The 24,713-nt window shown below is 36.7% G+C and overlaps 1 protein-coding gene across 1 annotated transcript in view; it reads left to right on the forward strand.

Annotated features, from left to right (window-relative positions):
* MACROD2 (mono-ADP ribosylhydrolase 2) overlaps positions 1-24,713 on the forward strand; it is a 1,066,625-nt gene that overhangs the window by 600,170 nt on the left and 441,742 nt on the right. Inside the window, exon 7 of the mRNA XM_032212948.1 lies at positions 4,206-4,240. Within this exon, the coding sequence (XP_032068839.1) occupies positions 4,206-4,240 (35 nt within the window). The remainder of the gene's footprint in view (positions 1-4,205; positions 4,241-24,713) is intronic.

The following is a 24,713-nucleotide window of genomic DNA, read 5'->3' on the forward strand; positions in this document are numbered from 1 at the left end:
TCAGCATGTTGCCCCCAGCAATCTGGGTCCTCATTATACCCACCTCCGAAGGATGGAAGGCTGAGTCAGCCTTGAGCCTGGTGAAATTCGATCTGCCAAACTGGTAGCAACTGGTAATCAGCAGAAGTATCCTGTAGTATACTCTAACCACTAAGCACTCTAACCACTGGGCTACTGTGGCTCATCAAGTGACACACATCCCTCCTGAAAATAAGACACAACCCCTGCTTCTCAAGTATGCTTCTCCAGCAAACAGGAAGCTAATGCAAATCTCTCAAAACAGGGACAATATATGCCCCCTGGTAAACACCCATGAATACCTTGGCCACTGCTTTTTGTAGCAACTGACACTTCCAGGTAGTCTTTAAAGGCAGCCCCATGTACAATGTGTTGCAATAGCCCAACAGGGTGATAATAGGCAGTAGCCACTGTGGTCAGATTTTTCCATCCCCTATAAGGCTGCAGTTGACATGGCAGCCAAAGCTGGACAAGGCTGTAACTTGGTCATGGCCTGCACCTGTTCCTGTTTTAGCAGGAACCACCAGTCCAGAAGTAACCACAAGCCTTGGACCTGCTCCTTCAAGGACAATGCAAGGAATAAAAAAGAGGTCTAGAAGAATCTTGATGGAACAGTAGTTCTGTCTTTAGTATACTTTGTCCTCTCCGGATCGTGTAGTCCTTCTAGGATGCTATAACAGTTTTTAGAAGAGGGCTTGATTATAATTTCGTGAGGGTTTTTTTTTTTTTTGTCAATTCAATATCTGTTTGGAAATGCTTCATACCATTTAACTTCAGTTCAACTTCTGGCATCTCAAACTTATTATCTATTGCCCTGTCCTTCGGAGCAAATGCAAGTCATCTTTCTCTATTTCCTATCATGACAGTTTTTTATATTTTAGCAAATTGTTACCATATTGTCCTTTAATTTGTTTTCAAAGCATAAAAATGAACGTCTTGCTCCTTCAACTTTCCCTCTTATGTTTCATTTTCCCCATTTTTTTCTCCCCAATTAGTCTTGCTTCTGTTTGGTTACTGCTGCTCAGACAATGTAGCACCCCAACAGAGTTTGAAATTCTACAGATTTTCCAATAATATTCAAACAAAACATTGGATGTTTTCACATGTGCCATGTCTTTATGAATAGTTGAGAAAGCATTATTTTTTTTCCCCTGCAAAATTAAATTGTTGTACTGTCATTTAATTTGTATTGATCCCAATTTTCCATGTGATGGAAAATATTTTGGTTTATGACTTTAAAACATTTACTCTTTTAGAAATGTCAGTATACTTGTAGATTCTTACATGTTGAAATGGGTTTGATGCATTCTTTAGCTGTGCCATCTGTACTTTTTTTTGAAACTGTACTTTCACCTCCCACATCCAAATAATTTATGAAGATGTTAATCAGTGTTAGACTGTGACAAATCCTTTTTACTCGATGCTAAAATCATAATAACAAATGGGATTCTCAACAAAGTTTTCAGTTTAATATGTCTTTGTTTAGAATTTTAGGATATTGAATTTCATTTGTCATCTCTACCTCTGCCCTAGGCTATTTGCTGTTTTTCAGCATGACAGCCTATAATCCCCCCCCCTAAATATATATTTTCTTCAAAATTTGGTGAGGTTTTCAAGGTGTCTAGGCTACATAACAACCCACACTTAAAAATGCATAAAATTCAGAAACAAAATCTGTAATGGAGAACGGGTTTATGCTATCTTATGTCAAACAACAAAATTACAGTTTACAGTGAAGGAAAAGCCTTACATTTTGAAGAGCACAGAGGAAAAAGAGACATTTGCATTGTTATTAAAACGCCATCTTGAATATAGGATGCTCCAAGGAAAAAGGTTTTTTTTTTTTCATTTTTTAGAGTAAGAAGAAGAAAACATCGTATCTTTCTTAGCTACGGAGAAAATGATGGATGGAGAAGACTTCCCTCCATTTTTCTGCTGTTGAGTTTAATTATTGTGTGTTTAGAGTATAAGATTTACCCTGTTTTATAGGTTCATGCAACAAACTAAACTGTAAACTATCCACATGGGTTAGCCTTGCACATTATGGTTGGCTAAAATGTAGTTGGTTAATTTATGTCCCAGTGAGCCATGCTAACATGATAAATACGTATATGGAGAGAAAGCAAAGTGAATTACTGTGCAGATAGACAGTTATATTGTCAACATAATAATCCATTTTGGGTTTTTTTCTTCTTCTTCTGCAGCATAGCCATATGTGAAGTGTACTAGACAGAATACAAAGTTTAGTTTAGGTAAAAATGTGATTCAGATAAACAGTATTCCTGAGACAAAGTAATATAAATCATGTGCTGTTGTCTATGGCTTCTAATCTTTCTTTGTATTCATACCCTAGACATTTAATATCTGTAATGCATACAAAAATCCAACCAGATCTTAAAAATGCAAACATAAATTGTGTAAAATTGTGTAAAATTAATATCTTACCAATACTGGTCAGCACAAAACCAAACAGAAGGCAATGCCAGGAATCCTCAATGCTCTAACTGACTCGGTAATTTACACAGATGTTTAGTGCATTTGAATCAGTGGTGGGTTCTGGATCCCGATGCAACCGGTACAGTGCAATGGGGCCCGATGTCCACCACATGAATGCGCGTAGTGAGCGCACACATGTGCAATGAGAGCATGCGTCCTTACCTCTTACGACGCCTCCGTGATGCTCCAGCTACTCAGTGGAGCGTTGTGCAGGCGATGTATGTGTCGTGCATGTGCGCAGAAACGCCGAACAGCTCAAATACAGAAAAAACATTTTGCTGTCTTCATCGGGTAAAACTAAAATGACACTGAAGAAGGATATCACTTCTAGGTATATGTCTAAACCATAAACACAGCCTTCCAGCCATTGGTCATAGGCAGCAGCTTTCAAACACCTTCTTCCTTTCCACCAACTTTTTCCTAATATGTGAAGCATTTTTGAACCTGGCTGATAAGGGTACTGTTATCTTCTAATTTTATTGTGCAATAAACACATGTTGAGTAATCATTGAAGTGATTAATAGGAATTAATCATCAAGGCAAAACAAATCATCAAGGCAAGACAACCATCTGCCCTGTTGCACTGTATGGCATTGAATGCTGGGCAGCAACAACAGGGACCAAAAGTTATCTCCATTCTATTGAAATGCAAATGCTCCGTTGGATATCAGGCATTTCCCTTTTTGACCACATTACAAAAGACACCATTTGACAGCATTTTGGTTTGGCACCAATTATAGAGAAGATGAGAGAAGGATGACTCTGCTGGTATGGATATGTCCAGAGAGTAGCATCTTCTTCCAAGACTGCCTACCAACTAGAAATGTGTATTAGCGCCTCCGTGAGCCTCCACTAGGCTCCAGCTGCTCAGCGGAGCATTGCACAGACAGTGTATGTGCCATGCACGTGTGCAGAAGTGCTGAAGACTTAAAAGACCGGTAAGGAGCTCGGGCGGGCGGGTGTGCCCTCCAGAGCATCATACTGGAACGGTATCCGGTGCGCTGGGCAGGCTCCGGTATGCCCGTACCAGGGCGTACCGCCTGCAACCCACCACTGGAATACGCTAGAAAAAAGAAGAAGAAGTAATCATTGAAGAGGGACACACTTCATCTCAGTCTACTCCATCTCACAGAATCATAGCTATGGAAAAAAATAGTATAAGAATTCTCCTCAGAAAGATTGCCGAAAATCAAATTATATATCTACTACATTGCTACTGTATTCCTATTAAGTACTAAATGGTTTATGCTGTGAAAGAAAACACTACGGTAGTTTCTTAGCAAATTATATTGGCTTCAGGTGAGTTTCATCTAAAGGCTGACAAATCCATAATTTTGTAATTGTACTAAAAGCTTGTTAGTTATTGTAGACAATTTCATTAAAAGCACACATTCTCCAGACCTCCCATTTTTCACATTTAGCAAGGTATTAAAAGTTTAACTTTTTCCCTAAAGTGCTGTGCTGAGAGCTTATTTGCTCCCCTTCAATTTTGAAAAAAAAATTGCAATGACTTTCTGATTTCTAGAATGACTACTTATTTCAGTAGATTGGGATATATTTCATAAAGACTTGATGACAAGTGTGGATATTTATTCATAGTAAGCAGCTATAGCTTCTTGTACTAAATCATTGTGTGTGATAGGTACTTCTAAAACAAATATCTAATGTATATCTTTTTTTGTGTCTTACAGGCTTTTCCATGTATCTCAACAGGCATTTATGGTATGTAAAACTGACTGTGAATTAATATATAACAAAGTTTTATGGCAATCAACTTTAAACAGTGATTTTCCTCTCTCTCCTTTATTGTTTTAATGTATACTCCATGAATTAGCAGGGCAGCCTATGCTGGTAAGCTGTGCCGTGCTCAAAAATGAAAAATTAACTCAAAATATTGTTCTTGTCTTATAAGCATTTATGACTTTATGTTGATAAGAATAAGCTGTTTTGATTGGATTCAAAATTGCCATTACTTTGATGTGAATAGAGCTCAATATATAGAACTTGGTGAGTTTCATGTTCGTAATGTATTTCTGAAGCTCACTATAGCAAAATGATATATCCATTGTTACTATTTGTCCTACCCAACCCAACAGATGGGGCATGTTCCAGGTCTCATCAGTTAAGGACTGTTGGCTGGCAGGACCCAGAAAGGGCCCTGCCCTTTGGAACATCATCCCTCTGAGATTACATTAGCCCTGTTTTCTACTGGCTTTCTGTAATGTCCTAAAAAGTTGTTTTTTGTCAAAGCCTGGAGCCCTGGCTGTGCTCAGAGCCACGCCCTGTCTATACTCATAGATTCTTAATCATGTTTGGCTGCTAAGTGTTTTATATGTATTTCATGTGTTTTATCTATTTTATTGTAAGCTGCCTAGAGTCACATAAGTGAAATGGGCAGCTATATAAACTGAGTGAATGAATGAATGTCGTGAAAAGAGAATCATGACTCGGTTGTAGAGCACATGACATGTCTGAACTTCAGTTTCAACTTCAATCCTTTGCATTTTTAATAAAACAATGTTAGACTCCAGAACTATCAAAGTTTTTAGAGTTCTTTATTGTGCCAGTTGAAGTAGATAGAATTGTGCTATATGGATTAAGAACACGATTTAGTTATTCTGAAGAAATGTTTCTAGCTACATAAGATAACAGGGGCATACTGGTGGGAAAACAATTAAAGCAAGTTTCTTTTTTAGAAATACCTAGTTGTGATCTTATGTTTGGTAAAACTGAAGAGGAGAAAGAAATTATTTCATACTGCCTTGTACTAAACTGAACAGAGAACTAGAGTATGTCGTCTCAGCCTTTATTTTCTATGGCTCAATGATCTTTCTCCCCAAGAGAGAGATAGGAAGAAAGGGGGGGGGGGAATCAAAACAATATATATAACAACAAAAATATTATTCTGCATTTGGTCCTGAAATCAAAATAAAAAACAAAAGATTTATTGTCTTATACTTTTTCTAGACATGTCAGATGTCTAGAAATTTTAATTTTAATATTCTTCCCTGGATGTAGAAAAGGGTTTGTGCCAATAAAACTAATGAACACAAGGAAGCAATGAGATTACTGCACTGTTCTTTAAGTGTTTGTGGGTTTTGATTGTAAATATTTTTGACTATAGTGATTCAGGTAATCCCAAAATTATCTTATTTTGCATTTGTAATGGGGAATTATTATTATTTAATATAATCAAAGCAGAATATAGAAAAAGAATCATTGCTTTAATAATCTAGTCACTAGAAAGTTGATGTATTATAGAATTTTCTGGAACCTCTGTGTGATGATGATGTTCTCCTCCTCCTCCTCCAACCAGATTTTTATTCTATCTTTTTAAAATATTTAATCAGCTCAAGGCATCAAACATACCTAACATTCCTTAGCTATTCCAATTTGACTTTAAAATGATTAAGCCGTTATAGTTCTGATGAAAGGATGAGCTTGCTCTAGTAAATCTTGAAATATTTGAGGTCTTCTGATCTTGTATGCATATAGTACATGAATAATATTGCCACTTGCTTTTAATATTACAGCCCAAATGGATAGACAGACTTATGATTGACAAAACTTTACTAAAGTGATTGTGAAACAAACTCAGTTGCATTGGCGTAACATTGATGCACCTTTTATTGTTCACATTTTATTTTACTTGATTGCTCAAAATGTCATCAGCCTTTCAGTTGTGTTCAACTCCCAGCCACTCTATGGATCAGCACTCCCCTCTGTCTCACACCACCTCCTTCAGATCTACCATGGTCACCCTGGTGTCATTCTTTATGAGTACTAAGGTGGCCCCTTCTCCTTTTTCCACTGATCAATCCCAACATGATTGACTTTTTGAGTGACTCAGCTCACATGACATGACCAAAATATGGCAGCCTCTGTTTGGCGATCTTGGGTTCATGGGATATTTTTGGTGAGGTTCAGTCTAGGACTTCTGTCAGTATATAAGGGTTCATGAATTGGAATAGACATGGTAGCAGGTCAACCAATGGGAACTGTTTGGTGACTCAGATGGCTCGGAGCCTGGTCATGGCTTAGGTTCACTGATCTGTATATAGATGAGTGTTTCTGTGATTCTATAGCTTGTGTGATTATGGATTCTGTACTTCTGGATTCTGAGTTCTTGTTCTGGCTTCTGCTCTGTGGTATTGTATATAAAGAAGTTTCTTATATAAATGAATCCTACTGAGTTGTTTGCTTGTCTGCTGGTTGGATTGCTGCAAACTCTAACAACTTTATTATTTTTGCAGTCCATGGAAAGTCTAATAGTCTCCTCCACCATCTCAGTTCAAAGGCATCCACCCTTCTCCTATCTCCTATCTTTTTTCGAGTTCAAGTCAGCCATAAGTAACAACTGGGGAAAAATACTGCATTAACTAATCTGCATTTGATTGTGACATCTTTACTCTTCCAGATGTTCTTCATGGCAGACATGGCAGTTCTTCCAAGTGTCATATGTCTTCTGATCTCAGGGCTGCAGTCACCACTTTGGTCAATTTTAGAGCCCAAGAAGATGAATTCCTTTAGTGTTTCAATAGTCTCATTGTTGATCTGCATTCTGAACTGTATGTTCACTGCCATTCTTATTTCTTTGTTTTCATGATGTTAAGATGCAATCCCAATTTTTCACTTTCATGTTTGACTCTCAGGATTAACCACTCCAGATGCTCCTTGCTTTTCATGAGCAATGTTGTATCATATGTACATTGCAGGTTGCTGATATTCCAACTACCGATTTTACGCCCAATGCACATTCCTCCAAATGTGCATTTTTCATAACTATTTCTGTGTACATGTTTGATATAGATGGCAAGATGCAGCCTAATCTCTTATTTTTTATTGTAATAATAGTAAGTTTAGCAATTAAGTAACACTTTTTTGATACTTTTCATATATTCATATATAATTTTTAGTGTTTTTCTGACCATTTGGTTACATTAATGAAAATCAGTTTGCAGGATAAAACAGAAAATATAAATTTATAAGTGACAGATTTTCTTGAAATAGAATGTGAATAAATCAGTAAATAGACAAATGTCATGCAGTTTTTCCACAGTGCTTCTTAAAGATGGATAGAGCAGCTAGTATCCCCTTCATATTAAATCAGAAATGAACTAAGATTATCTGTGAAAACTGCAAAAATTTAGAAGATATTTGCATATGTGTTTTCTGAGACTGCTAGGGTTTTAAAAAAGAAAATCTGCCTAATTCCTTCAAAGCACATCATTTTTGAAACATTCCTTTTCCTTTCCCCAATTGATTGATGCAACAATAGGGAAATGCAGAATCAGTGATTTTTTCCCCCTTCCCATTTCCTTTCATTTGCCTGGGTCATTTCAATACACCAGGTGAATGCATCTCAAGAACATATTACTCTCTACTGGGGATTTTCCTCTATAGATTAGACTTCATTTTAACAAAAGGGTTATATTTTTTTGGATTTTTTTAATATTCTTATTTGTTTGTTTCCAATTAACTTTTAGAAATCCTTTAATTTCTCTCTATGAGTATAGCTTGGGAGGTTTTTTTAATCATCACCTCCATATCCTGCTCATAAAACAAGCTGCAATATAGTCAACATCTAAATGAAAAACTGGATTGGCCTCACTCTATGCATGTTCTACCTTTGTACAAACTGCAGAGTTATGAGTGGAATGCTTCATTGTTTGAGTCAGTATCCACTCTCATCCATGTCTTTAGGCTCCACACAAACACACACATACATCTCTAAAATTGGTTGAGGATGGATTTGAGGGTATAGCTTTTGATGGTTTCTTATTTCCATCCGCAGAAACATTTTCTACCTCTGAAATCTCTATTGGAATGTCCATAAGTTATTCACAAATTAGGTGACAGGGATAGTCTTTGTATGTGTTTCCCATTGAGGGTTTATGACACTCCATTTTACATGAAGAGCGCTGTAGTGTAATCATGAGAAAGGAATTTTTAAGAGTCTCTTTAGAATAGGTTTTGGGAATGATTATTATATTGATTGATTTTGGAATTCTTATTTAATGTGGCTGCTGCTTGGGGGCTATTAGAGTAAAGTATTTCAGTAATTTGATTAAATATTCTGTGAAAAATTTGTCACATACATTATTAAATGGTAATCTTATTTTGAACTGTGTGGTGCCCATCTTCCAGAGGATTTCTTCATTCAATTTCCCTGTGGAATATTTCCCACATGCATAGAAATTATTAACAGGATGTCCACTGATTAATTCTCACCCTCTAAAATGAGTATTAATAAGACATATTTAGCCCAGAAGTTGACTCCAGAAAGAAGTTTAAAGCTATTAAATTCAGTTCTTTGATCAGCAACTTTCTTATTCTAGTTTTACTGAATGGTGAAATACCATAGCAGATTTATAAATTTGTGTTTTCTGCCAAATAAATTGGCTCTCATGCTTCTCTATCATTTGACTCTAAATTTCAAAATCCATAGGAAGTCTTGTTATAAATACATTATTCTCACACTATACTATATTCTCCTTCACCACAAGCTAGGAAGACAAATGTCTGCAGATGTCCTAAACATCTAGTGGGTATGAGGAGAAAAATAATATTCTATTATTTTTGTTACTGAAGTGAATTAGGAATACAAATTTATTTATGTCACAGGATGGTCTCTATCTTAATAAATGCATTATGTTAAAGTTTTGATTGATCAAGGCCTTGATGGACAACAGAAGCCAATACCCATGGACCCATATGGTGATAGCCATGGCATATGGTAAATAATGACTTGAAATGTAAGGAGAATAAATGTTAAATAAGATGAATTAACAAATGAAATGAAATGAAAGAAAAACAGATCTGCCGCCTCTTGTGAACATAAGAAAAAGGGGAAGGACATAATATATCTGAATGAAAGTATTCAAATCTTGCACCATTGATAAATTAGATGCAAAAACAGGGGAGTAGAATTAAAAGGCTAACATATATTTCAGAAACTATTAATTATTATTATTTAGGTTGTCATGGATGCATATGAAAATAGGCAGTTATAGTTATAAGTTATACATTAGTGAATGGTATCAAGGAAAACTTAAAAAGATTTTGTGTTTTATGAAAAAGATTGCACAATTTTGTGAAAAATTGTACAGCATTCATTCTGTTTGATGACATGAATGGATGATGGGAAGAAGGCAGGACTATACAAAAGAGTAACTGGCATTTGGAGACCCATGAATGATTGTGAATAGCAACTAGTGAGCATCTGCTTAGAAAAGAGCCTGAGTGGTTTAAGCATAAGTTTGTTTGTGCATTATTGTGGAAAAGGAATTAATCAAAAACTTGATTGTTTTTTATCTGATTGTTTAGGATGAAGTATTGAGAAAATAAGTGAGGGATACAAGAAAGATAATAGACTATGGGTTTGGAATATGGAATAATTTATTATTTGGTAGCATCAGGGATGGCTCTTAAAAAAAATCATCATTGAATCAAATATAGGAAATGAAATAAAATAGAGAGAAAGCAGAATAACTGTGGGAAGAGAAAATATGAGTCTTGAATGAAAAAGAAGACAGATTAATTTCCCTCCAGAACAAAAGTGAATATAAAGAAAATATTTGTGGAAGCTTTTTGCGACAGAATAAAAATAATATTACAGAGTGTCAAAAATACATGGATTTATGCAAATGGCACGTATGAGAAAGGATTTTATTTGTTTGTTTGTTTGTTTGTTTGCTTAATATCCTGCCCATCTAACTCTGCAAAGTCACTCTGGCTGGCTTTGATAAAAGAATGTGGTAAAATAGACTCTGGATCAAGAAAATTACTCATTATGGAGGATAGCCCATGCAAAAAATGAAAATGAGAGGAAGATATTATACAATGCACATGGATTAAAAAAATGGAGAAAGAGATAACTAGAACAGTTAAAATTAAAAAGAAGAAAATAAAATATAGAAATGTTTTGATGAAGTTTTAAAACTGTTATTGAAGTGGGTGGAAAGGGCTCAACAAGAAACTGTAGAAAACTCTATGAAATTCAGATAAAAGTCCATTTCTGTTTTAAATTAAATTCTATGTCAGATTTAGTTTTAAATAACGGAATCAGTTTGGATATTGAAACATGTCCCAATGACTTGGATAATATTCTTCCAAAGGAGGGAATCAAATGACCTTTCCAGTAAGAACCTTATAATGCTCTTGTAACTGTTAGCATATACAAAACTTCTTCTTTATATAATATACCAATCTTAAACATTTACTCATGACCCTATAGAAAAACTGAGCTTGATTTTTCCTGCTTAGAAAAGCAACATGCACCGAACTGCACTCTCCACTCTGTTCCCAGCCTTTGTGCTCAGGTGATTACATACTGTACATATAAACCTATGGTGCCTGTATACTACAGTCAGTAAACTTACAATACACAATATATTTACAGACATAAACAGCTTCAGGGAAAACTTCTTCATTGTAAAAATAGCATCTTTTCTCCTCTTAACATCTGACATCACAGCTTGCAGAGGCTTTTTAATAGAAACTGCCTGATGATGCTTTCTCAGCAGGGTGGCTTTGTCTGTATCAATTTTGTTGTTGTTGTTGGTTTGCAAATGCATGCAGCACACACTGAAAATGTGGAAAGGGTGGTTCTGGCAATTTCATTTCTTTTTTTCTTTTGTGTGGAATGGAGGGGGAGACACAAGCTCATGATTACTTAAAGTTTGTTGGTCAGCCGGAAGGTCAGAAGTAAAAGCAGTGCCAGAATAGCTCCAAACTTATTTGTAAGGGACTGGGAGTAAAAACTATGGAACTTCCCATTGACAGTCTTATTTCCGTTTAATCATAGGCAATGTGAAAAATACTTTTTCAAGATGTAGAAGTTATCTATATTCTTTGATTATCGAGGGGTCCATTGTTTGGTACACCACTGTGAGTGATACACCATGGTGCAGGTTAGATGCTAAACAGAATTTTGTGGAGCTTGATAACGCATGAAGAAGCCCATTTATATTATAGCTCAGAACCTGTTAAAGTATCTCTATAATCTCACTTTAATCAGTTGTCAAATGTTTTTTGAGCTAGGTAAAACTTAACTAAAACACTGCAATTTCCAACACAACAAGCGATCTAATTCTAATTTTTATATCTTTATATGAATTTTAACAAATGGTTTATTCGCTTAGCATAAAGAATCTGCTTCATTGCAACAAATAATGTGTTATAAATATTTTTTTCATTCAAAATAGTCAAGAAGCAAAATAATATTTCTTATATACTACATACGAGACCAAAGATGTTTGCAATATTTCTCATTGTAGTTGAAACAATTCTGAGAATCCTGTTTTTTGTTTTTGTTCATTAGATAAGCACATTAGACAAGAAAGCTACTGTATTAGTAGAAAAGACAATTGCAGCCAAAGGAAAAAAAATGAAATTTTGTAGAGTCTTCTTCAGTGAATAACTAGGGATGTTCCTGAGTCAGGAAACATATTTGGATAATGATCTCTAACAGCTTGTTAAGTTTTTACTTTGTGGATTTGGGTCTGATTATAACTGGTCATTTCAGCCTGGAAAGTAGATTCTGACTTTATCACTTCTGCACTTTATGTGTGCTATTGATTACTGTGAACCTTTTCACCTGTCGTCTGGAAATGTGACATTAAAAAAAAGCTAATGTATCATTAGCAAAGGAAATTCAACAGAAGGAATAAAATTTGGCGTTTATCACATTCAGGTAAACTCATTTTAATAGTACAGCCAGTGGAAAGACTTACTTTTATTAAAGTCCTACTTGCTCACAATTTCACAGAATGAAAATCTGAAAATCGCACAAGTCAAAGAGAAGCACATTAATTTGTAAAATATTCCGCTAACTTAACAGATTTGCTAAAGTACAATTTGGAACAGGAACAATTTTCAGGTAATTTCTTTGCTAAAGAAATAGAAGTGATTTCTTTAAAAATAAATTTGCAACTTATGCATTTGATCTTTCAAGTGCTATGATTTTGCAACCTCATCTTTTCAAGTTTTTTTTAAGGTTTAGTTTCTCCTTTCTGCCTGCTTTCATTGACATATCAGTATGAAAGGCTGACAACCTGCATTACAGGATGCTCCCTTTTCACTGTACCCGCAATCATAGATGATCATTTGGGAGACTAGGGATAATTAGAGAGGTCAGGAACATAGAGGAATGATTTTGGAAATGATGGAGTTATTACCAAAATGATAGGTTCACTTGGAATACACTGGAATAATAGCTTTCACTTGGTCCACGAATATCAAAAACCTAGCCTTCTGGATCTTGGCATTTTGCAATTACATTAGATTTCAGCTCCATAATACTCACCCTACAAGGTATGTCTAGTATAACGTACTTCAAACATTCCAGTGAGATTAATAATATTAAAATACATGAAAATGGTTTATAAAAGCTTATGCCTTTTTCTCCAACTTTGACTAACAATTGTTAGTCTGAAAAGATTTCTTCTGATTTTTGGTTGTCATGGGATAGCATAGCTCTCCTACTGAAACCAATGAATGCAGTCTTGAATGAGTTAGCTTTAACTTAGGTGTTACAACTGACCCACTGTGTATAAGTAGAAATACCTATGGAGATTCTCAGTCATCCAGGTCATGGTTGTCCCAAAGGTGCTTTTTCAAAAGGCACTGGACTTTCTTTGTTTTTCCTTGGAGACATTTTGCTTCTCATCCAAGAAACTTCCAGAACTGTAGAAGCTTCTTGGATGAGAAGCAAAATGCCTTAAAGCAAAAACAAAGACAGTCCAGTTGCCTTTTGAAAAAGCACCTTTGGGGATGAATAGGAATGTTCAACTCTATATTGTAGTTCCAGATAAACAACTGTTGCTTCTCGTTGCTTTTTCATCTTGATTATATTTTTGATTGATTGGTTAATTATATTCTAGAGACCAATTAAGTGGAATTTTACAGGATGATTTATTCCCTAACCTGACTTTTTAGGTCTCTCAAGAGTCCACCTAAGTCCATCCATCTTGCTCTTGGTCATCCTCCTTTTCTGATTCCTTTTATCTTTTCCAACACTATGGACTTCTGAAGGGCTTTGTATAAAGGTAAAAGAGTCCATGCAGTTTTATTCCACTATCTGTAGCTGACTTTAGGGAGGGGTGTACCTCTCCGTTTCTTTAAGCCAGGGCTGTCAAACTCCCAGCCTCCAGGCTGGATGCGTCACGATCTGACCACGCTCATGTCCGGTTTAGAAAAGGGGGGGGAGTCCCTATATGTCACATGACACCACAGTGATGATGTGAGTTTAACACCCCTGCTTTAAGCCATTGAACCAGTGCTGCATGAAAACATTTCAACAGTCATGTGGCCAGTATGACATAAACTGGCCCTTGTATATTGTATCTAAATTATGACAATTTGAGTTAGTCATTTGTGCCTTAAGAAAGAGCTTTAGAATGTTTTGTTCTGTGATCTGTATTTTGTTCTCTTGGCTATCCATAGTTTACAGGAGTCTTCTTCAACACTAAAGAGTAAAAATGTCAATACATTTTCTATTCTTCTTCAAAGTCCAATTAACAGTTTCATATTGTGTATCACAAGAAAAACCATTTCCTTTGTGATTCTTATCTTTTAAGTGAAGGGACATCAAATATTTTTGTCAAAACCTTCATTGCTGCCATACCAAGTATGCAGTGCATGTCTTCACTACAATAATGAACATTATTGTTCATAGTCAAACCTAAAAGGCAAAAATTATCACCAATTCAGTATCATCTTCATTTTCAGTTCTAAGGCTGATTGTTTTACCTCTTGATATTAGCTTGGTCTTATATTTAACTGTAATTCCATTTTTTGACTATGTTCCTTGAGTTTCATTATTGCCCTTTATTATTGCAGGACATTTAAATTTTCAACTATCAAGTATAGACATATTTGCTCCAGGTTATCAAATGCATGAGACAAGGCTATATGTTCTATCCTTATATATTCCATCTATATGCCAAATTTATATTGAAGGTAAAGGTAAAGGTTCCCCTCACACATATGTCCTAGTCTTTCCTGACTCTAGAAGGCGGTGCTCATCTCTGTTTCAAAGCCGAAGAGCCAGCACTGTCCAAAGACGTCTCCGTGGTCATGTGGCCGGCATGACTAAGCGCCGAAGATGCATGGAACACTGTTACTTTCCCACCAAAGATGATCCCTATTTTTCTACTTGCATTTCTACGTGCTTTAGAACTGCTAGGCTGGCAGAAGTTGGGACAAGCTCACTCTGTTACGCGGCTCTAGGGATTCAAACCGTCAAACTGCAAACCTTTGTGATCAACAAGCTCAATGTCTTAGCCACTGAGCTACCGCGTTCCTGCAAAATATATATTGAAGGAAGCTAAATTGTAAAAAAAACCTGTGCTGTGCTAATTATATTATAATAGTATAGTTAGCATAGCAAAGGTTACTAATATTTCTTCCTTATAAAATCATCTTATTTTTATTCCAATTTAGCCTTCTTTAATATAAATTTGGCATGTAGATGGATTATATAAAGTGAGAGTATACATAACCTTTTCTCATTCATTTGATAATCTGGAACAGATATGTGTATACTTTTTAAAATAGAAAAATAAGATCTTTTGAGTTTCCCATTTTTATGAGGACATTTCACAATGTGATGTGGTTGACACAAAGAAAAGGTCTAACTGTGCTGAAGCTTCTGTCCAAATTAGAAGGATACATTAAATGAAGACACAATCAATGAAGTATATCTTGAATTCTTTTTGGTATACTTTCACTTTCCCAGTTATCATTTCTTAAATCATCCTGAACATCTGACATTTCTCTTTCTATATAAAATTCTAAGAGTCACAACTGCAGAATGACAAGGATCTGAGCAGCTTTTCAGAAGCAGAATAACTGGAACTGGCAATCCGCTTCTTTATTTCCTTTGTACAACCAACCTTGACAAATTAATCACAATCAAATGTTGGCTTCACGAAAGGGCAACCTATATAGAACAGAAGAAAAATGAAGTTTCTCACCAGGCTGACAATCTAATCTTTCAGTTCACCTGGTTAGAGTGCACTAAGGGACTTTGGAGTTTCTGTCACTAGTCCCACCCATAAAGACCTGTCTGTTTCGAGACCTACGGTTTAACTGAGGTGATGAAGGCCACCAATGCTAGTTCATTACATTGTTAATCAGCCTGTGGAGTGAGGATCCAGTTACTTTCTCCAAATCAGAAAATATCACTGTGGACCATCTCTATAAGAAAAGGAAAAGAACATCATTTAAATGAAAGCTTGCAGAGTGATTTCACACTGGAACTGCTGTGTGCTGGAGGCTTCATTCGGCTAAGAGAGGAATATTATTGTAAACAGAAAAGTGCTATTTAAGACAATGCTTCCTCTAACTTGCCTTTTACATAGAATTGGAGAGTACTAGACAAATGCTTGAAAGTAAGAAATGTGTGTATCCTCACCCACAATTCTCCATCCTAGAAACTCAGGAAAGGATACATATTCCATCTCCTATTTATCCTTGCAATAAATTGCCAAGGCAAGTAATGGGGTGAAACAATAATTCATTATGTTCACTCAGTGATATCCATTATGTAGGTGCTTGTGTATAAAGTGTATCACGAGAGGCTGGTGTACAGTAAAATTGATAGAAATTATCAGAAAAAAAGCAGGCAGTAGAACCCAGATCTCTTCCGAATGCTAGCCTCCTTCATATCAAAGTCCCTAGAATAAGAAATACAAAGCAACTTTTATAAGAGGAAACATTTTGAAAAAGAACCACATTATATACCAGGGGTCTCCAAACTTGGCAACTTTAAGACTTGTGGACTTCAACTGCCAGAATTCCTCAGCCAGTCATGCTGGCTGGTAAATTCTAGGAGTTGAAGTCCATTAGTCTTAAGGTTGCCAAAATTGGACACCCCCGTTCTATACTGTGGTTATTAACTCATATTCAAACATGTGATTCTAAAGTGGCATAGTCTTTATATTCGTCAAGTGAATTCCACATGTAAGAATTTCTCAATAAGTAAAAAGTGGTGATGAACAGAATTGCTAATGTTCAATCTATGTTTCCACAGTGCACTAACATGTTTTACTTTAGTAGCTATGTCACCCTCCAGTTGTACCTGCTACCATCTTCTCTCCTTTTAATGATCAGGTTTTCTAAGAAGAGCCTGAGCTTCCAATATGATTCCAATGGAGCTCTCCCTTATTGTCCTTCAGGATTTTTTTCTCAACTTGGCAATATCACAACCCTCTATTGACATACTATTATTCTCCAAAAGTATAAATGTGCCCACTGATGTGCCAATAGTTATACCGTCCTGCAATAGGGAACTCCCTATTGCAGAGGTGAGGTGGCACAGTGGTTAGGGTGCAGTACTGCTGGCCACTTCAGCTGACTGTTATCTGCAGTTCAGCGGTTCTAATCTCACCGGCTCAAGGTTGACTCAGCCTTCCATCCTTCTGAGGTGGGTGAAATGAGGACCCAGACTGTGGGGGCGATATGCTGACTCTGTAAACCGCTTAGAGAGGGCTGAAAGCCCTATGAAGCGGTATATAAGTCTAACTGCTATTGCTATTGCTAACTCCAGATAATTTCTCTGAGAAATACATGTATGAACTTGTTTGGTTTAATGCTTCTAGAAGGCAGAATAATCAACAGATTTTGCCAACAAGGAAGCAATCTAAAAGTTAAGAAAACAAGTTTGGATTGTATGAGCTTGTAAATAAACCTTTATTCTCAGGATGCTTTCTGTAGTTTCTGTAGTTGAAAGTAGATGAGATCAGAAATAAAACTAGTCAAAGTGTTTTTCTTTTAGTATGAGCATCTATTGAATCAGAGCCACTTTTGCAAGCAAAAGGATCCTTTTCTGTTAAGCAAGAGCAGCTTAAGGTCCAAGCTAAGTTGTCATAATGAAGCCATATAAGAAAATATAACAAATGTCATGTATTGAATAGGAATCGTTTTATCCAGACTTGTTCAGAGAAACAAAATGTGTTTTGCAATCTGCTTATAGACCAGTGATGGCTAACGTTTTCCAGACTGAGTGCCCAAAGCACCCGTGTGTGCATGCCGTGTCCCCATGCATGCGCCCCACCCCTGTGCATTCGTATGCACCCCACGCTCATCCCATACACACCCACTCATGCATGCACACACACCCCCCATGCATATGCAGCAGAGCTGAACTGGGGAATGGCTCGCGTGCCCACAGAGAGGGTGATACGTGCCATAATTTCACCATCACGGTTATAGACTTATAGAGATAGGAATGGAAGACAAGTGACTTACTTTTGAATTTTCAAAATTAGGAATAAATCAAAGAAAGGTATATATATATATATATATATATATATATATATATATATATATATATATATATATATACTTTTTGCACACACACACACACACACACACACACACACACACATATATACATATACATATATATATATATATATATATATATATATATATATATATATATATATATATATATATATATATACATACTTTTTGCACTTCTACCATTGAGGATACCATTTAGTTTCTTTTATGCCTTGCCTGCTTTTAAAGAAACAAATATCATGCTGTCTTTGACTGGGATGTGTTCCTCTCAGTACTATGTTATTGTGCTTCCATGAAATCATTTCTTAGAATGAGAGACTTGACTTCCTCAAAAGTACCATAAACTGCAGTAAATGTAAATTTATGGGTTTTTTCTCCCTTTAACGTGCTTTCCTAGTATTTATGCCTCTAAGCTTTGAAGAAAAACATTATAATTGGTGTAAGCTGTTTGGAGTTATACGACTGATGATCTTATGAGACATATTCAATAACAGCCTTTCATGTGCCTGAATACACCAACATATGTGACTGACATTATGGTTAATGCTAAATATGTTACTTATTTGCTGGTATTGCTAGGATGCCAGTTGAGTTTGTAAGAAGTGGATTGCTTGCACGTTACATTTGTACTTCAAATATAAGTACAATTCCGTATTTATATTTTCTTCAGAAAATGAATGCATCGTTGTCTGAAAGCAAATTTCAGTATCCGTTATAGCTCTTGAAGTATTTTTTTTGCAATGTAAGTGCATTAGCTTAGCTTAGTTGCAGCTGAACAATCTTCATCAGACAATGCTCTTTAATATACACTTGGCACCTGCATATCTTTACTTTCAAAGTAATACCTGTTTAGTAGGCAAACTGATTCTATTCATTTAAAAAATGGGTTATAGCAGAGGAATTTCGGGTGGGGGGGGGGAAAGTCATCTTCAAAGCCTAGCAAATCTCTGAGACATAGATTTGAGGGAGCATGAAAGCAGAAGGGTACAGAAAATTCCATGGTACAAGCTTGTTTTTGTCCATGCAAGGTTAGATTTTCTCCATGAATTGGGGAAATACTGCAGTGAATAGATTTAATTTCCCTTCCCCCATATAGAATGGCTTAAATCCCACATTCACAATTTTAAACCTTAAAAATGACCTTGTTCCATTACAGTCTTGTTGCATTCTGAGATAAGGAACCAGCTTCATTTGCCAATATTTCATACCAAATATAGTGATTAGATTCTCTCTGTATTTCATGTTCCCAGACAGTCCATTTCTTCTTTGGCTCTAATTGGGAAAAAATTTTCCCTCCCCTCACTCTCCATCTTACCTGCCAAATATATAGGCCTGTGATGGCGAACTTGTGGCATGCGCGCCACAGGTGGCTTACGGAGCCATATCTGAGGGCACATGAGGCATTGCCCTATGTCAGCTCTAGTGCACATGTGCATGTTGGCCAGCTGATTTTTGGGCTTCAGGAAAGTCTCTGGAGCCTGTAGATGGCAGGAAATGGGTTAAAACTTCCAGTTTGCCCATTGGGCCCATTTTTTTCCCCTCCACAGGCTCTGGAGGCTTTCCCCAAGACTGGGGAAGGCAAAAAAATGGCTCAATGGGCCTACCCAAAGTCCAGAGGCTTCAATGAGGCATGCACGCATACGTGGGGGGAGGGGAGCATGGGGGTTGTGCATGCATGTGTGTGGGGAGGGCATTGCATTATGGGTGTGGTCATATATGTGCTGCTATTGCATGTGCACCCCTTTTGGCACCCAAGCAGAAAAACTTTCGCCATCACTGTTATAGGCAAACCTTGGACAGCAAAGGGGACTAACAAGCAAGAACTGGAGTCCATAACATCAGACATAACACTAGAAGGCAAAACCACAAAACTCTGCACTGCCATGCTGGGGAATTCACTGGAGAAAGCAATTATGTTTGGAAGAGTTAGCGATAAAAAGAAACCAGGCCGTCAAACAATATGATGGCTGGACATCATCAAAGCTGACAGCAACTGGAGCATAGAAAAGAAGTAGTAGTGCAAGATCTTAATGTGGAGAGAACTGTCCCATAGAATCATCAAGGGTCAGACATGACTGAATTGATAACATCATGATCATCATATAGGCAAACATCCCAAGAGCTTAAATTCCCCAAATATCATTAACTAAAATCACAGAAAGAATTAGCCTGTCTAAAGGTTTCTTATTATTGGGACCTTGTAGAAAGTTTTATTTTCTTCCTGACTTGTTCTTTTGTGCATGCTCCTCCCCCTTTTTCAAGATACATGGCTCCCTAACTGTAGTCCATAATTGCTAACTCCTGAGCTCTGTTACCATTAGAAAGTATTGTGGTTTCATTTCAACGCTTTCAGAATGCACACAGTTTTATTTAATTGGATCTCAGAAGAGCAGGCTGCTCATTGCCTCTTCAAGGATTAATTGGTTTGTGCCAAGGCCTTCTACAAAGGCTCGCTGACCCTAATTGCCAAGATATCTGCAGCCCTGCTGTTAGGAATCACACCTATCTTTCAAGAGATTTCTCTTTTGCACATAACTCTCTGAAAAATTTACATGTCAAACTTATTGAGTTGTTCCTTTGCATGTCCAGCTTCATCAATTTTCACCTCCTACCTATGCTAAAACCACACCCTGTTTTCCATCATTCCCTCCTGGTACTGAAATTTCCTTTTTCATCTCTTGATTACCTTTTATCTTCCATTTCTCCATCCCAATGGGTGGGAGGAGAGAAGAATTTGAGATAAAATATATTTTAGATTCTCTGTGCAGGAGGGATCCTCTGACTACTGGATTCCCAGAAGGGCTACTTAGATCCATCAGAATCAGGAGAGGATGCGTCAGGCCCACATAGCAAACTCAAGAAGTGAGGACTACATGGATTTCAGAAATAGATCTTTAGTTCTAGTCAAATATCAAAAACTGTAAATGTAGGTTTTCAAGTAGACTAACAGCAAGCCAACAAAGGTAAAGTTTCTTTGAAATGCTACTTTCACATGGCCTCCAACCTGAATTGTGCAACCTTTTCTTGCATCCCTCTTAAAACCCCTCCCACTTCACTGGTACCAACAGTCTCTCACAAACGTACAACTCTTGTATTCTTCATTGATTCTATTTGTAATGGAACCTTCTAATTAGCTACACTTTCAGTGTCTGCCCGCAGCTTTGATACAAGGGAAAAAAGAACTGGATTGGAGAATGGGTGAAAAGAGGTTAGAAGAAGCTATGTAGAGGCCAATTGCTGCTAAGGTGTCATACTATCACTACTAATAGCCTCTCTTGTTCTGCCTTCCCATGCAAACTTGAAAAGTAGATTTACAAAAAAGAAGTACTCTAAGAACAGCCAGTAATCCTACCATATAGATATGGATAGAAATAGGGATATATATATATATATATATATCCATATCCATATCCATATCCATATCCATATCCATATACACATACACATACACATAGACATACATATACATATACATATACATATATATGGATAGATGGAAAGGGAAAGGGAAAGGGATATATATATTAGATATAGGTACAGATATAAACTTCCAGGTTTAAATTCTATACCTCTCTTTCCTCCTTTGGAGTAAACAGCCTGAAAATTTCTGCTACCTGTGCCTTGTATATAAAATGGCCATTCCTCTCTCTCAGAATCAGAAATCCCATCTTGCCAGCTTCCACACATATGCTCTCACCCAACCAAAATATTACATAAAATTAATTATTCCAGGGTTGGCCATTGCCTTCTGTAAAGCTTGGTTATGTGATGGGGAAAAAAATGGAATTGGCCTTACTTAAAGTGCCTCACAATGCAAATTAGATCTATCAGAGTAATTGCCCAATATGAGACATACGCTTAGATAGTGAATCATAATAGCTTTTCATTTGATATTTTAATAGCCTCCAAACATTAATCATTTTCTTATGTCTTTTAATTACCATAAAGTTGTTAAATTTATATGTATAATAGTACTAAACATTACACCAACAAGGTTTTTAAACTATGCTTTTCATTGTAAGTTGTAAATATCATATAAGAGCCCATTATGGGTCATCAGCCATTGTAATCTGCTACCGCTATTAAAGCAAGTAAACAACAAGATTCTTCCAGCCATGTTTTAATAGATCAGATTTTCCCTGTTATTTTTTGCTTCATTGGCAGATAGCCCAAGCAGCAGGTTGGTAGCTAAATCTTAACCTTTCCTTATTAAAACAATTTTCTCTCCGGTTCAGTTCCCAGTTTTTTCTTGGAAGGAAGAAAATCCCTTTTAGGTAACTTCTAGAGACTTTTGCCAATCACAATGATCCTTTATTCTAATAATTATTTTTTAATGCAGTCAGTAACTCCATAAGCATTTTGTTTAAAATGTTACTTCAAAGTAACTGAGATTGGAGTAAATAGTTTCAATGAGATTTACAAGTTACATCCTTGTAAAAGAGAGGTTAAATAACCTCTGGTGGTGGCGGAGTAGTTCAAATACAGTATTGTAGGCTAATTTTGCTGACTGCCAGCTGCCAGCAGTTCGTCAGTTTGATTCTCACCGGCTCAAGGTTGACTCAGCCTTCCATCCTTCTGAGTCAGTAAAATGAGGACCCAGATGGCTGGGGGAAATACGCTGACTCTGTAAACCTCTTAGAGAGGGCCGTAAAGCACTGTGAAGTGGTATGTAAGTTTAAGCGCTATTGCTATTAAGACAAATTAGTATTAGCAGTAATAATAATGTTTATATATCATTTGTGGAATTGTCTCTCTTCCTTAGTTGCTGCCTATCCTATATATTTGTCATACTTAAGACTCCAAAAAATAATGTCACCCAGGATCTTTCTTTTTCTCTGTTGTAACACTTGCCCTGTGAAACAGTGTTTTCCCAGATATTCACATTACCATCCTGACTCTATTTGGGCAAGCCTTTAAAATTCGGTTCCTGCCCCATGATGTAAGGGGAACCCCCTCTGGAATGTTTGCTTTCATGGCTTCCCGTGGAAGATATTTCTCAATAATAAGGACAGAACTTATGTTCTTGACAATCTGTGATAGTGTAATTATTTGAAAATAGGGTTTTTTAAAAAAAATGCAAACTCAAAGTAGAAACTAAGTTAAAGATCCCCAGGTTTTGCATGCAATGTACATGCATACGTGTTTAGTATATAGTTATTGTATCATAGCTAATTATATTTGTCCTCAATAATTATAAGTTGTTTTTTTAAAAAATGAAGATGAAAAAAGAAAAGACTTTGTAGTATTGAGTTTAATCTCTTTTTTCCCCTCTCATTGAAGCCTGCAGAACATGGATGAAAGGAAATAAACTGGAGAACACAATTTTCCTTAGATTAAGAAAAGACTTAAAGCATCATAGTTCCTATATAATAACAATAATTTATTCCTAGTTAGTACAAACCTCTCAACCTTGTGAGGAACTCCAGACAAGAAGAATACCCAGAAGTACTAGTTCTATCTTTATTGTGAGGTCACATTAACAGAACCTTTCTTATCTGAAAGCACATCCCTCCCCCTTTGCTTTTATAGTCCAAGAAACTAGTGAGGGTTTGCCTTGTGAAATGTTTGCCCTGATCCCTTCTGCGGACATTCCTTCTGCAGACTTAGCTGCTGCTTGTCTATGTCAAGTGCAAGTAACCAGGAACCAGGTTGGAGCTCAAAAGTACTACAAGTTTATTTCATGCTACCTACTCACAAGAATCTGTTCTATTAATGGTCAAAGCAAATTGGCACCAGGTAAGAGTCAATAGACTTAAAAGGAGGGGTAGAGTTAGACTTAGGTCTCTTACAGGATTGTAGAGATGCCAAACTAATGATGTATTTGACCCCGTCCTCAGGCTCAGCCTGGTCATATCCTAAGTCTGACTGTTGCCTAGTTTGAGGCTTCCCCCCCCCCCTGCCTTCCAAGGTCATTTCCACAAACCATTAATGGTAAAGGTTCCCCCGCACATGCATGCTAGTTGTTTCCAGCTCTAGGGGCGGTTCTCATCTCCATTTTTAAGCCGAAGAGTTAGTGCTGTCCAAAGACTTCTCCATGGTCATGTGGCCAGCATGATTAAATGCTGAAGGCACAGGGAGCCCTGTTACCTTCCCACCAAAATGGTCCCTATTTTTCTACTTGCATTTATGTGTTTTTGAACTGCTAGGTTGGCAGAAGCTGGGACAAGTAACAGGAGCTCACCCCATTACATGGCACTAGAGATTTAAACTGCTAAACTGTCGACCTTCTGATCGACAAGCAGTGTCTTAGCCACTGATCCACCGCGTCCCTTCACATACTATTACAGAACCCCTAATAGAAGAAGCACATAGGTTCCTGAGATTCTTTTCCTCATCAAATTTATATTATAGATAATGAGTTTATATCAGCAGGATAACTCTGCCATCCCCCATGAAGCTTTTTTTGTCTGTGGAAATCATTTATTATACCAGTTACCCCACTGTCTGATTCAATAAATTGTCACTCCACTGATATAAATAGCTGTATATACCTACTAGTTGCCTTTCCAACAGTTCTCGGATTCTTGAGATGAGGTGCTTAAACAAAGAAATATATTCTCTTTGAAAGCAAGCTCCTGCTATGTGTTAGCTACCCTGAATGCTTGTCAGAGTCGATAGGTGGAGTATCAATCAATCACAAATCAGATAAAAATATAGTGGCATCATTTTTTGGAGTATATTTTTATTTTTACAGTGGCATGATTTTATGTACTTGCAGGCAGCTTAGATGAAATAGTTTCCTTCTATACAATAGGCAGTCTTTTAATCATCTCAGGGTAATTTATGATCACCTTTTCAAGGGAAGTTGGTGTTCTGGTTGTATAATTTTCAATACATTAGAGAAGTATTAAATGTTTATGCTTGCTTAAAGGGGGAGGGGAAAATGATAT

This window comes from Thamnophis elegans, chromosome 3, assembly GCF_009769535.1.
Source record: "Thamnophis elegans isolate rThaEle1 chromosome 3, rThaEle1.pri, whole genome shotgun sequence".
In the NCBI taxonomy this organism is placed as follows: Eukaryota; Metazoa; Chordata; class Lepidosauria; order Squamata; family Colubridae; genus Thamnophis; species Thamnophis elegans.